This window comes from Capricornis sumatraensis, chromosome 4 (genome assembly GCF_032405125.1).
Source record: "Capricornis sumatraensis isolate serow.1 chromosome 4, serow.2, whole genome shotgun sequence".
Taxonomy (NCBI): Eukaryota; Metazoa; Chordata; class Mammalia; order Artiodactyla; family Bovidae; genus Capricornis; species Capricornis sumatraensis.
This window is the reverse complement of record NC_091072.1, coordinates 57,301,343-57,316,951: the sequence shown is the minus strand read 5'-3', so window position 1 is coordinate 57,316,951 and position 15,609 is coordinate 57,301,343. Positions and strand designations below refer to the sequence as shown.

The 15,609-nt window shown below is 36.3% G+C and overlaps 1 protein-coding gene across 1 annotated transcript in view; it reads right to left on the bottom strand.

Moving 5' to 3' along the window:
* Window positions 1-15,609, bottom strand: part of TMTC2 (transmembrane O-mannosyltransferase targeting cadherins 2) — a 422,905-nt gene that overhangs the window by 180,380 nt on the left and 226,916 nt on the right. The window contains exon 4 of the mRNA XM_068970906.1: window positions 5,803-5,917. Within this exon, the coding sequence (XP_068827007.1) occupies window positions 5,803-5,917 (115 nt within the window). The remainder of the gene's footprint in view (window positions 1-5,802; window positions 5,918-15,609) is intronic.

The following is a 15,609-nucleotide window of genomic DNA, read 5'->3' as shown; positions in this document are numbered from 1 at the left end:
AATCAATTGTATTTCTGATGGCAGTGGGCAGTGTAGTTAAAAGGTTGAAAGTCGGCTGTGCATTTATAAGATTTGACAGTGTAAATCACTGAGCAATGGTCCATCTGACTAATCCCTGAAAATTTATTATACCTGAAAAGATTAATGAGTATTATAAGGCAGATTTGTTAAACTGGCCTTAAAACAACTTGTGGGGACTACTGAATTTTAATAAATTTGACAATATGAATAGAAGACTAAATACAGGCTATGCAATAAATGTAATACATCTATTGCTATTAACAGTAGAATTGTTAGAAGTAGGCAAAATGGTTAAGGGGGTCAAAAGGTGTAAATGTGAGTTATAAGATAAGTAAGTCCTAGAGATACAATGAACACAGGGCAAAGTGACTAGTTAATAACATTACATCATATATTTAAAAGTTGCTAAGAGAGATGCTAAATAAAAGTTCTCATCACAGGAAAAAAAATTTGTAACAGTGTACGGTGACAGATGTTAACTCAATTTCCTATAGTAGTCATTTTGCAATATAAATAAATATTGAATCATTGTACATCTGAAACTAAGAAAATCTTACATGTCAATTATGCCTCAACACAAAAAGGTACAACTAAGTACTGTTTTAAATTTCACATTATATGACTATAATCTGTAACATGGATTGAAGTGATATTAAAATGTGATAATGTTTAGGCAATTTAAAACAGTTTCTATAGTACTTTCTCAAAGGCAACTTAGCTCACATGTACAAAACCATGATGTTTTAAACAAAATAGTACAGCCTGAGTTTAATAAACTAAGGAACTATCATAAAAAATTTAACTTATAGTTTTTGTTAGATGTAATTCCCAGTATTTTATTTCTACATGAGAGGTGTTTTGAACTAACTATTTTCTTGAATTTGAAAGTTGTATACTGAGATTTTTTTCCCTCAAAATCTTGGTTTATTTCTGCCAGCTTGGGCAGAAATATTATTGTTGCAGCTTTGTAGCGTCAGAACATCTTAAGTTCAAATATTGGCACCTCTACTGTGTGTGCAATCTTACACAAATTATCTGAGTTTCATTTTCTTTTTTGTGCAGACATCAAGTGAAGATAAACTGTCATAACATATATAAGCAACTAACAAGAGTAGTTAGGACACACATATAATTCAAGTAACCATTCCCAAAGAAAAAATTTAAAATTATTCTATCATGAGAGTTGCATTATAAAGAAAACTGAATGCTGAAGAATTGATGGTTTTGAACTGTGGTGTTGGAGAAGACTCTTGAGAGTCCCTTGGACTACAAGGAGATCCTACCAGTCCATTCTAAAGGAGATCAATCCTGAATATTCATTGAAAGGACAGATGCTGAAGTGGAAACGTGATGCAAAGAACTGACTCATCTTAAAAGACCCTGCTGCTGGGAAAGATTGAAGGCGGGAGGAGAAGGGGATGACAGAGGATGAGATAGTTGTATGGCATCACCAACTCAATGGACATGAGTTTGAGCAAGCTCCAGGAGTGGGTGGTGGACAGGGAGGCCCGGCGTGCTGCAGTCCATGGGGGTTGCAAAGTGTCGGAGACGAATGAGTGACTGAACTGATAGCTATACATATGCACTGCTTGGATATAACTTAGTATTAATTAATCTTGTATAAAAGAAGTCCTCAAAGTTTTAAAATCTTTTAATGCAATGCTTCCTAAACTTCAGATATAACCATTTATCATTTGTACTATTTCTTACTTGTTTTCCAAATCATTCTTTTTTTCTCTTTTCTCTCCTAGAACAGTATTTGGTTGTGCAAGTTATATTTTTAAAATATAAACATAAAAATAAAACTATAGGAATTAATTTAAAGACTATCTCTGGCTTCTTAGAATCATCTTGAGTCTGGTCAGTGGTGGCATACCTGTCTTTAGGAATTATTGTTTTGAAGTTACAAAATGAAGTGTGTTTCCAAGTTATATTCCAAATAAAAATTTCCAGCAATATGATTTTTTCTACAATTTACAAAGCAGACAGATTTATGAACACTGAATATGTTTTTTAAAAAATCTAGGTTACTTGTTTAAAGCAAAGTAGAGGACCTAATAGGAGCTTATGATTCCCAACAGCTTTTATGGCTCAGTGATAGAGAATCTCAGTGGTAGAGAATCTGCCTTGCAAGGCAAGAGACAGAGGCTTGATTCCTCATCTGGGAGGATCCCATATATCTCAGAGCAACTAAGCCTGTGCACCACGACTACTGAGCCTGTGCTCTAGAGTCCAGAAGCCACAACTATTGAAGCCCATGAGACCTAGAGTCCATGCTCCACAACAAGAGAAGCCACTGCAAGGAGAAGCCCTGGCTTTGCAACTGGAAAGTAGTCCTCACTCGCCTCAACCAGAGAAAAGCCTGTGCAGCAATGAAGACCCAGCACAAAAATGAATAAATAATACTATAAAATGTATCGATAAATACGAGCATTTCATGTTAACTACTATAACAGCTTCATTAGTTTCAGGTTTTGGTCATAAAGCATCTTTAAGAGACTTAACTGATAATATGAAATGTGATTAACAACTGCTGCTACCACAAAAGAATGTTATTGGGCTAAAGTGAGCAAAGCAAACTCCTTTACTTTCAGGATTTGCAATAGAACAAGGAATAATTTCTGTATATTAGAGAAAGTTACGTGATATAGCATATATATCTCAAAAAATGTTTTTTTATTTGTGAAATAGTCCTTAAATTGTCCATGAGAAAACCTTGCTTAACTACATAAAAAAAAACAGAAAAAAAAAAGATTGCTCCTAGGTTTACATGATACCAAGCATATTTATGATATTATGGGTTACAAAATATCTATCAGTGTATTTTATTACTAATTAATTAGAATCATTGAAGGATTCACCTATTTTTAAACATAATTATGTAGCAGAATTCTGTGAACCACATGGGTTATAGAACACAATACATCAAAAATCACTGCCACCTTTTCTTGTGGAATTACCTGTTCATTTGAGGTAACAGTTAAGTGTTGTTAAAGAAACTTGCCATATTAAAAACATTACTTTGACACTATTTATGCCATATCTCATTTCCTACAAATGGTGAGGTAGAGGGACCCAATCTTATTAACAACCACTCCTCCAGCAGCAATTTTCATTAGGGTTCAGGGAGGTTTATCTATGTGTTTTCACAGCTTATATATGTATCCACAGAGTGAGCTATAAAATGCAGTTCTTAAATTATATCTGAAGTATATTCATCTAATTGAGTAAATTTCTCAAAGAATAAGTGTGGGTAGACATTTTCTTTTTCTTTCAACCCTTGCCCAACAAACATCATCAAAAGATAGTTAACTTTTTAACCAATGGCTGCAGATGAGAAAAACAAGTTCAGAGACGAGATGCTAGTTGTCCAGCTTTTCCTCCCGAAAATGTATAGAAAATAGGCACAAGAAGCAAAGTGGCCATATGTGATCCCAAAAGGTCCCTCTGACAATATTATTTTCAGAGGCAAAAGTAAATAAACATTTGTATAAATTTATTAAACTGATAAGGTTCTTTTTCATGAAATAATAAAGTATGAAATTATAATTTATTATTTATTATGAATAATAAACTATGAAATTAAAAGACACTTACTCCTTGGAAGGAAATTTAAGACCAACCTAGACAGCATATTAAAAAGCAGAGACATTACTTTGTCAACAAAGGTCCGTCTAGTCAAGGCTATGGTTTTTCCAGTAGTCATGTATGGATGTGAGAGTGCTCAGAAAGCTGAGCACTGAAGAACTGATGCTTTTGAACTTGGTGTTGGAGAAGACTCGTGAATGTCACTTGGACTGTAAGAAGATCCAACCAGTCCATCCTAAAGGAAATCAATCCTGGGTGTTCATTGGAAGGACTGATGTTGAAGCTGAAACTCCAATATTTTGGCCACCAGAGCTGACTCGTTTGAAAAGATCCTGATGCTGGGAAAGACTGAGGGCAGGAGGAGAAGGGAATGACAGAGGATGAGATGGTTGGATGGCATCACCTACTCAATGGACATGAGTCTGAGTGAACTCTGGGAGTTGGTGATGGACAGGGAGGCCTGGCATGCTGCGGTTCATGGAGTCACAAAGAATCGGACACGACTGAGCAACTGAACTGAACTGAAACTACGAATCAGTATATGGTATAATCATATTATTTAGATGAAGAAGACATGGGTGGGGTAGCTTTGCTAGAGAATCTAGATATATCCATTCAAGAAAAGAAAAAGATGTAATCGCAAATTATTTCAAGGAAATGATGGTTTTATACACACACACACATATTTATTATGTATATGATGAAGTGTAAAACATTAAAGATCTCGTAAATATCAGGGGCTGTATAAACTGGAGAGGGAGTGCTCCACCTGAAGGCACAAGTTAAAAAGAGAAAATTGAACTCTGCAGGTCAACACAAAACACACATTGATCTAATGTAGATTTCAGGCCAAAAGACTGAGACCCCAGGTTTAAAGTCTGGGAGGTTAAAGCCAAGGTAAACGTACAAATAGGAAGTTAAACTGAGCTCATCGTGTCTGCTTTCCCTGAAAATATCTTGATTTTGGTTTGTTTTTCTCTTCCTGAACTGTTAAAAAAATGTATGTGCTTGAGATTTAGCCATATTAAAAATGAAGTTGAAAAATTAATTTAATACTATGGATATTGCATTGCAGTCATTAAACATAAGCAGTAGACATCTTATGATGCCTGTTCCCTTTCTCCAGGGAACTGGTCCTCCGCCCTTCTATTCCAATCCTGGAGGCACTGTCAATGGAGATCTGTTTCAAGAATGCACGACCTTAGCAAGATTATTCAGGACCTTTTTCAGGATTAATAGACACACCAAGACAGCTCCTTCAGAGCCTGAGAACCCTCTATATGCATAGAGGTGTAGGAATCATCTCATTAACATAGACAGAGTACCAGGAAAAGCAGTGAACCCTGAGGAAACCAAAAATACAAAATAGAGACAAATACTCAAAACATAATAAAGCACCTGGGTCTATTTATGCCTTCATCTAGTCAACCCCAGGAAATTTTAAATTATGGGGGCTAATAAATTCTCTTTTGTGTTTAAGCAAGTTTAGACTAAGGTTCTATTACTTATAAACAAAGAAGTATCCAATACAAGAGACAGAAAAGGATTTCAGTTTAACTTGCATTTATCCACTCACATCTAACTGCACCCCCTCGACTTTCCATTCGAAGAACAGAAGAGCATTTTCCTCCAGTGATTTTTCTAACCTAACATACACCGGCATTCCAAATTATCCCATTATTCCAAACTAATCATCACTACTTTTGGAGGACAGGGTGGAAAAAGAAAAATATTATCTTATTAACTTCCCAGTTTCAGTACATACTTTCTATACATACTTTGACAGCAGCGATTCTTTAACAGAGGATAAAATCTACCATTAAAAAATTAAGGTATCAATTATATACAGCATCATGCATAGCAGCAGTCTTATTTTATGAACCCAAGTACTAAGGTACAAACTTAAAAAAAAAAAAAAACTAAAAGCAGTTAAACCAATTTTTGTATGTTATATGGCATACTACTTCAAAAATTTCAGCCATATTATGTCAATACACATGAATATCAGTGATGTGACCCAAAACAAAGAGTTGTAATACAAATACCATCTATTTGCTCACCTCAGCAGCATGATTCATGAAAAGACTTTCAGAATATTAGCTATCATCATATCCATTTCCAGCAGTGAAAGCAATAGCCTTGCTCATCACATGTTTCAAAGATACCAAACCAGGGAAAGCAACGCATACTCACAAATTATAAAGCATGTCAGCCATGTTGCTTCGGTAATACAAAGCATTTCTATAGGCGCTTTCAGCTTCAGAAATTTTGCTCTGACTCTTGAGAACATTTCCAAGGTTACCCCACGCTGCCAAAAAAAGAAAGAAGTATTCAGACTAGCGTCATTCCGATTATATATGATATACTATCAAGCCGTCAGGAAGTACCACAAGGAGAGAAAAAAAATCTCATAGAACATCTTTAAGAAAGAAAATTTATTTCCTTTAAGCTCAAACTGAGGGGTTACATGTGAAAGCCTAAAGGATGGTGATTACGTCTCAAAGCAAATATATACACATACAATTTATCACAAGGCCAAGAACGATGTTACCTTAAGATCACCTACAGATTTGAAGCTCTTTCAAATTTCAGTAGAGTTCTTCACGAACTGAAATTGTTGTATACCTACTAAACCAGAAACTGTAAGAAATGATCTTAAAATAAACAAAGGTTTCATTCAAAAACAAAAACACTGATAAATAACAGAAGAATTGGGAATCAAAAAGAAGATAACTAAGATCAAAGATATAAAGAGGCTTAATAATCATCAGAATATATCAGCAAAACATTATGCTCCTTAAAATAGTTAAGTATATATGTTTTACTCAGATATAATGCTTTTATATCTTTCCTGCTAATAAATTCACAAGTGGGAAAATCAGTAAGTTTGTGTTTTCACACATAATCACACTTAAAAATTTACATTTTCACTATACCCTTTATTTTTCACTCCAAACAAGCATGATTTCTCAATATTATAAGATACCCCATCACCAGCTGCCCACAAAGCAAGGCGCTCAAGCAGACCTAACCCTCAAATTTGGATGCTTCTCTTGTCCTTTTTCCTTCCCACAAGGTGATGGGTTGCTGGGCCCTTAAACCAGAGTCCCTCCCAACTAGAAGATGAGGATGAGAAGGCTCATGTGTGTCAAGATCTATTTATCTGGAGAATTCCTAGTTCTATATGGAGAATGAAAGGGTTTGAGATACCAATTTTTAATGCATAAAAATGCATAGAATCGTTTGATCCCAAATTTGCTTGTGTACCCTGTAATTTAACACACTGTGCCTTCATTTACTAATCTGCAACATGGGAGAAAATAATATCTCCCGGGTTTTTTGACAAGGACTAAATGAGTTAGTATATGGAGAGTGTTTAAGATAGTGCCACCCATGTGGCAAACACTCAATAAACATTTGCTATTATCATTAATATCATTGTAATGGATGCTCTTCACAATTTACAGTGTCAAGCATTGCTTACAAAAACAGGATCAAATATAATGCACTTTACATACTTAGTAATATCTACAGAGAATAATAATCTTTCATATTTGGAAAGTCATATACCTTCTTTGGCTTCTGATGGAGAACAGAGGAGAAGCATATACTTACCATTATGCAGTACTTAATCATGACACATACCACACCGTATACTTTAAAAATATTGTCTCACTGAGCTCTCAACATAGTACTGTATATTAAAACCCTGTCCACTGCATGAATAAGGAAACAGACTCAGAGACACTCAAGAACTTGCCAAGTTAATACAGAAGTACGAAAGCAGAGATTTCAATCCAAGGCTTGTTGTTTAGTTGCTAAGTCGTGTCTGACTCCTTTGCAACCCCATGGCTATAGCCCATGAGACTACTTTGTCCATGGGGTTCTCTAGGCAAGAATACTGGAGTGGGTTGCCATTCCCTTCCCCAGGGGATCTTCCCAATCCAGGGATCGAACTGGAGTTTCTGGTTTGGAAAGACATTTAAGAGGATGTTTAATACAAGTCTCTTAGTGTTGGCTGATAGTAGAAAGTAATCAACTTATCCATCATGGGAGTATCAAGTGAAACTTTATGGATTACTATATAGCAGTGAGAATCAACAAGTTCTGTGTAAATATTTTAACAGGAACAGACCTTGAAAAGCCAAAAAACATTCAAAATACCTAATGCATTCTGTCACAACATTATTTAAAAATATTAAAAACTCATTCCTATCCAAAGTATCATTATATACTTTACAAGGATACATTATAAATCTAAGGACAGAAATCAATTACATTAGGACAGTTGCCTATGATGCAAAGGGATATTTAAGCTAGGAACAGAGTTAAAAGGGAATAATATATGAATAAAAGAGAAATTTGCAGGGATCATCCTGAAAACTAGCCAGGAACTAAGGAATGTAATTGATCTAACTTCTGCAGCTGGGAGAAGAAAAGGGGGACAGAAGGGAGGTGAGGATAAGAGAAAAGGGGAAAAGGAAAATTAAGGTCATGCCACACATTCTTTTAAAATAGGGATGGAGTTACCCTATATCCTATTTAAGGAATAAAGGGTTTTAACATTCATTGAACTTTTTCTTGTGTTGATGTTAAGATGATTCCAAATGGATGCTTGAGGTTACCTTCAAATTTGCACTTGGTGAATTTTATTTTGGACCAATAGAACATAAAGATCTTGTATTTTTACAAATATTTAATGTCATTTTACATTTTTAACCTCATATATGTTATTGATTCATTCATTTCATGCAGTAATCTTTAAAACCCTTCAGTTTTACTGGAATAAAATCCCTGGAATTCTTACAAGAAATTGTGATTAAAGTCCAAAAAAGTAAAGTATCCAGTTTTTCAAAGTCTGTATTTTAATAGACAGTGTGCCCAGATGAATTCAATTCTCACATTAAAACACAGGAGATAATACAGTACTTATTTGAAATTTTAAAAAACTGTATTTAGTTTATGCTAAAAACTTCATGTAATTTTTCAAAGTTTTTCCCAACAGCATTTCAAAATATTTAGAGTACTGATTTTATTCCTGTTGTTTGACAATGTGAATATTGTAAGAAGCTGCTCTTGTTGAGGGACTACCATTTCATCTCATGGGCTTAGTCTGAACAACTGCAAACCTAGGTGGAGAAAATGAGGAGGAAATGGTAAAGGGAGAAGGAGAGGTGGAAAAGAAATAAAAATATATGTATGCTGGGATAAAAATAATAGTGCTTTCACTTATTTAAAGTTTACTGTATGCTTGCCAGCATCCAGAATTTATATAACATAATAATAAACTTTGAGGTCCATCACTATACCCATTTCATTGATGTATAAACTCAAGTTAACTCCTTAACTGTAAAGTTAATGATAAGAGAAAACCAGATCTGTTTCCAGATGTCAAAATCTCACCATCTCAATACTGAGTCTAACTACAAAGTCAAATCACATATCATAGTACTCAATATTTGCACATATTTAATTGAGGGACTAAAGTATAAAATGGAGCCAAAATTAATTATCCAAATGAGTCATTCCCTCAGAATTGGTAGGGACAAAATACTCCAGAGACAACAAACTTTAGTACTCATGGTACCAACAAACTTTAGCTACATGGTACCCATCTTTCATAATGTATTTTCCACACCACAGAAAAATTAATGCCAAACAATATACTAAGTACTTCATATTTCTTTGGCAATGAGATTTTAAATGTCACATTTTCTAGAAAATGCAATGGAAAGAGAATATAGTTATATCTATGTAAATAAATGTTTGTTGTTCAAAGATACTGGAGATTACGTACATTTATCAAGGATTCCTAAGTACCCTAAAGGTGCCTTATATGTGATGGAGATTTAAAAGCATTGTTTAACAAGCACATGACTTATTTCTTAGGAAAGTGGAAAGTGAAAGTTGCTCAGTCATGTCTGACTCTTTGTGACCCCATGGACTTGTACATTCCCTTCTCCAAGGGATCTTCCCAATCCAGGGATCAAATCCAGGTCTCCTGCATTGCAGGCAGATTCTTAAGCCACCAGGGAACTTCAAGAATACTGGAGTGGGTAGCCTATCCCTTTTCCAGGGGATCTTCCCCACCCAGGAACTGAACCAGGAGTAAGAATTCTGGCAAATTCTTTACCAGCTGAGCTACCAGAGAAGCCTTTATTTCTTAGGACTAAGCATATATGATGATTATATTAGGGAAAGGTGAACCGAAGATTCAAGGTATCACTGGATAAGTTTCAGGAAATCTCATATGTGAAGTTATTTTATTTTCAAAAGGAAAACAAAATTTTTCTTCTGAACAAAATCAGGAAGCAAAGAATCAAGAACAACTCTTATATCTCAAGGGCCCTTCATACTGGCATTTAACTACACCTAAAAGATATCCACTTACTAAAAAATGACCTTAATTCACAAGGAAAGCTACTCAAAGGTCACAAACTGCCACAGTTTATGTTATTTGAAAGGCAGAATAACAATTAAATATTTCCATCTTGCAAAGGTTCTTCTAAAGAGGAAAATCAAATGTTAGCTCCTTCTGGAAATGTTAAGTGATCTACAATGAATCACTCCAAAACTTTTTCAAAGACCTCATTCAAATATAGTAGTTCTAAGTTCACAGAGTAAGTTTAAACTTACTCTAAAGTATCAACTATTGTAATTTCATAGTGCTTGATATATTTTATAAAAATCAATGCAGGCAGATTTGAGCAATTTTTTCCAGGATAATTAAAAACTGGAAGATATTTATATTCATTGATTATAAAAAAGTTGTTTATATTATGATTATGGCATGCATTGCTCTTTCAAAAATTAGCTAATAAGATGAAATGATCTCTTAATATTCAAATTTTAACTACTTAACATTCACACAAGCAATCATTCTTCAGGGTTCAGTTCAGTCGCTCAGTCGTGTCCGACTATTTGCAACCCCATGAATCATAGCACGCCAGGCCTCCCTGTCCATCACCAACTCCCAGAGTTCACTCAGACTCACGTCCATCGAGTCAGTGATGCCATCCAGCCATCTCATCCTCTGTCATACCACTATTTCTGTTACACTGATCCTCTGAACACAGCCACCAAAATCAACAAGGGCTCTCACTTTTTTATTTCCACCTTTAGTTGTAATTTACCTTAGAACTTTAATACATGTCTTTAGTCCCTATATCAATACCAAGTTCTATGTAAAGATCTTGCAAAATTGAAACATTGAAAAATGCTTTAACTATCATGATAAATTCTAAATTTTGCTTCCTCTAATTCTGAATAACTTGTTTGAAATCAGAATGATACCACAAAAAGGGGTTACACGTTGAAATCTTGCCAGTTATATAAGCCAGATCAGCTGCAAAGGAAAATAAACACAGGAGTGCCTAGTGTACCTGATAATTGTTTTCCTTCAGATTTTAGCCCTATTTTTACACTTCTATCTATATGAACTCTTTCAGTCCTCCTAACAAAGATTATCATCCAGTTAGTACTTGACAAGGAAACTGTGCCTTAGAGAAAGGGTCACTTAAAAGCTAACAGAGATAAAAGTTGTGTCTGTTAGGTTCTGAAGCCCTTGTTTTAACCACTACGAAACACCTGGACTTCAGATGTGTTTCAAAAAGTGTTCACATAGATGTAAGCTAAATAAGTGTCATTTTAAAATATGAGGAATTTTTATGTTAAAATTTCTAATCTCAATGAAAACGGTAAAAAAGAAGCAAGCAAGCAGAAGGAGAAGGAAAAAAGGGCCATGTAACTGCATGAAACTTAAGATAAACGTGAATGTGTTTCGTTTTGTTAACGCTTTCTCACTCTATCCATTAACAAACATTGTAAGGGGGTCAACTTTTGTAGCCTGGGTTTATACTGATTTCATGATAGTCACTTCACATGATCCAAGGAAATCACAGCGCTTATAAGCCTATAAGGATTTATATTTCCTAAGGTAATTATACCTTGGATTATTACAGAAAGAAACATAATGTTAAGTGGGTAACAAAGGTCTGGTTGAAATGTGAAGTGGAAAAAATAGAAATAATTTAAAGATTATGATTCATACAATATCAGAATACATATACTACATACATTTTTGTAATTCTAATTATAGCAACTTTATAATATGCAATTATCTCTCTTGTTTCTCTATCTTTGCTTACTTCAGATACAATTGAAAATCAGTATATTCCTATAAGGGAAAAAGTATTAAAAATGAAAAAATAAAATTTAGTACTCCAATGATTTGGTAACACTGTCTTCACAGCACTGTTAATTAGTATAACATCTATGTGCATATTGTAATATCCATATATACAGTTCAAGGCAGGTTTTTTGGTTTTAACAAATCTAGGATTATTCCTTTGCATTTTACCATGTGCAGTCTCTATTCTGACTTTGACTATAAGCCACCCCCACATCCACAGTTCAGTGTCTGCTAAAGAATTCTCAAGGATCACAGCTGTGTGCTGGCAAAAGGGCTTGCATAACTCGATGAAGCTAAGAGCCACGCTGTGCAGAGCCACCCAAGACGGATGGGTCACAGTGAAAAGTTCTGAAAAATCAAGGTCCCCTGGGGGAGGAAATGGGAACCCAGTCCAGTATTCTTGCCTCAGAACCCTGTAAACAGCGAGGAAAGGCAAAAAGATACAACACTGGGAGATAAGCCCCTTCCCAGATCAGAATTTGAGCAAACTCCAGGAGACAGTGAAGGACAGAGAAGCCTGGCATGCTACAGTCTGTGGGGTTGCAAAAAGTTGGACAGGACTGAGCGATTGAACAACAGGTCAGAAGGTGTCCTATATGCTATTGGGGAAGAGCTGGAACAATTACAAATAGCTCCAGGAAGAACGAAGCAGTGAAGTCAAAGCAGAAATGATGCTCAGTTGTGGACGTGTCTGGTGGTGAAAGTAAAGTCCGGTGCGGTAAAGAATAATATTGCATAGAAATCTGGAATGTTAGGTCCATGAATCCAGGGAAATTGGATATGGTCAAGCAGGAGATGGCAAGAGTGAACATCAACATGTTAGCAATCAGTGAACTAAAATGGACAGAAACGGGTGAATTAAATGGACAGGAATGATTGAATTTAATTTAGATGACTATTATATTTACTACTGTGGATAAGACTCCCTCAGAATAAATGGAGTAGCTCTTACACTCCAAAAAAGGGTCCAGAATGCAGTACTGGGGTGCAGCCTCAAAAACAACAGAGTGATCCTGGTTCGTTTCCAAGGCAAACCGTTCAACCTCAGTAATCTGAGTCTATGCCCCAGCCACTGATGCCGAGGAAGGTGAAATTGACCAGTTCTTTGAAGACACATAACATCTTTTAGAATTAACACCAACTAGAGATGTCCTTTTCTTCATAGGGGCTTGGGATGCAAAAGTAGGAAGTCTGGAGATACCCAGAATAGCAGGCAAGTTTGACCCTGGAGTACAAAATGAAGCAGAGCAAGTCTAATAGAGTTTTATCAAGAGAATGTGTTGGTCAAAGCATACAACCTTTTCCAAGAACCCAAGAGACAACTATACAAAAGGACATCACCAGATTGTCAATACAGAAATTGTTTTTTGCAGCCAAAGATAGAGAAGCTTTCTACAGTCAGCAAAAAGAAATTCTGGAGATGATTGTGGCTCAGATCATGAGCTTCTTACTGCAAAATTCAGGCTAAAATTGAAGAAAGTAGGAAAAACCACTACCCTCATGGCTCAGCGGGTAAAGAGTCCGCCCTCAATGTGGGAGACCTGGGTTCGATCCCTGGCTTGGGACAATCCCCTGGAGAAGGGAATGGCTACCCACACCAGTATTCTGGCCTGGAGAATTCCATGGACTATACAGTCCAGGAGATCACAAAGAGTTGGGCACAACTGAGTGACTTTCACTTCACTTCAGGAAAAACCACTAGGCCACTAAAGTATGATCTATATCAAATCCCTTGTGATCATACAGTGGAGGTGACAAATAGATTCAAGGGATTAGATCTGGTAGATCGAGTGAGTGAAGAACTGTGGACGCAGGTTTGTAACTACAGGAGGCAGTGACCAAAACCATCCCAAAGAAAATAAATGCAAGAAGACAAAGTGGTTGTTTGAGGAAGCTTTACGAATAGCTGAGGAAGGAAGAGAAGAGGAAGAGAAGGGATGAAGGGAAAGACATACCCAACTGAATGCAGAGTTCCAAGAATAGCAAGGAAAGATAAGAAGGCCTTCTTAAATGAACAATGCAAAGAAATAGAGGAAAACAATAGAATATGAAAGACTAGCGATCTCTTAAATAAAACTGGAGTAATCAAGAGAACATTTCATACAAGGATGGGCATGATAAAAGACAGAAACAGTAAGGAACAAAGAGAAGCAGAAGAGATTAAGAAGAAGTGGCAAGGATACACAGAAGAACTATACAAAAAAGGTCCTAAAGACCCAGATGATAATGATGGTGTGATCACTCGCCTTGAGTCAGACATCCTGGAGTGTGAAATCAAGTGGGCCTTAGTAAGCATTATTATGAACAAAGCTAGTGGAGATGACGGAATTCCAGCTGAGCTATTTCAAATCCTAACAGATGATGCTGTTAAAGTGCTGCGCTCACTATGTCAAGAAATTTGGAAAACTCAGTAGTGGCCACAGGACTGGAAAAGGTCCATTTTCATTCCAATACCAAAGGATAACACCAAAGAATGTTCAAACTACCATACAACTGTGCTCATTTCATGTGCTAGCAAGGTTATGCTCAAAATTCTTCAAACTGGTTTAGTTGAACATGAACCAAGAACTTCTAGATGTACAAGCTGGGTTTTGAAGAAGCAGGAGAACCAGAGATCAGATTCACTGGATCATGGAGAAAGCAAGGGAATTCCAGAAAAACAGCTACCTCTGCTTCATTGATTATGCTAAAGCCTTTGACTGTTTGGATTACAACAAATTGTGGGACATTTTTAAAGAGATGGGAGTACCAGACCACCTTACCTGTCTTCTGAGATACCTCTATGTGGGTCAAGAAGCTACAGTTAGAACCACACATGGAACAACTGGCTGGCTCCAAGTTGGAAAAGGAGTACAAGGCTATATGTTGTCATCCTGCTTGCTTAACTTACATGCAGAGTACATCATGCCAAATGCCAGGTTGGATGAATTACAAGCTAGGATCAAGATTGCCAGGAGAAAGATCAACAACATCAAATATACAGATGACTCCACTCTAATGGCAGAAAACGAAGAGGAACTAAAGAGCCTCTTGATGAGAGTGAAAGAGGAGAGTGAAAAGTGGTCTTAAAACTCAACATTCAAAAAACTAAGATAATGGCATCCAGTCCCAAGACTTCATGGCAAATAGTAGGGAAAAAAGTGGAAGCAGTGACAGATTTTATTTTCTTTGGCTCCAAAATTACCGTGAATGGTGACTGCAGCCATGAAATTAAAAGATGCTTGCTCTTTGGAATGAAAGCTATTGACAAACCTAGACAGTGTATTAAAAAGCAGAGACATCACTTTGCTAGCAAAGGTCCATATAGTTAAAACTACAGTTTTTCCAGTAGTCAGGTATGGATATAAGAGTTGTACCATAAAGAATGCTGAGCACTAAAGAATTGATGCTTTTGAACTGTGGTGCTGGAGAAGACCCTTGAGAGTCCCTTGGACTGCACGGAGATTAAACAAATCAATATTAAAGAAAATTAATCCGGAATATTCATTGGAAGGATTGATGCTGAAGCTCCAATACTCTGGCCACCTGATGGGAAGGGCCAATACACTGGAAAAGACCTTGATGCTGGAAAAGACTGACAGCAAAAGCAGAAGTGGGCAGCGGAGGATGAGATGGCTAGACATCATCACCAACTCAATGGACATGAATTTGAGCAAACTCTGGGAGACAGTGGAGGAGAAAGGAGCCTGGCATACTGTGTTCTATCGGTCACAAAGAGTCAGATAGGACTTAGCGACTGAAAACAACAACAATCAGAACCACGCATGGTCTGTGAAGCTGAGTCTTCTCTGTAAAGGCCTTCACTCTAA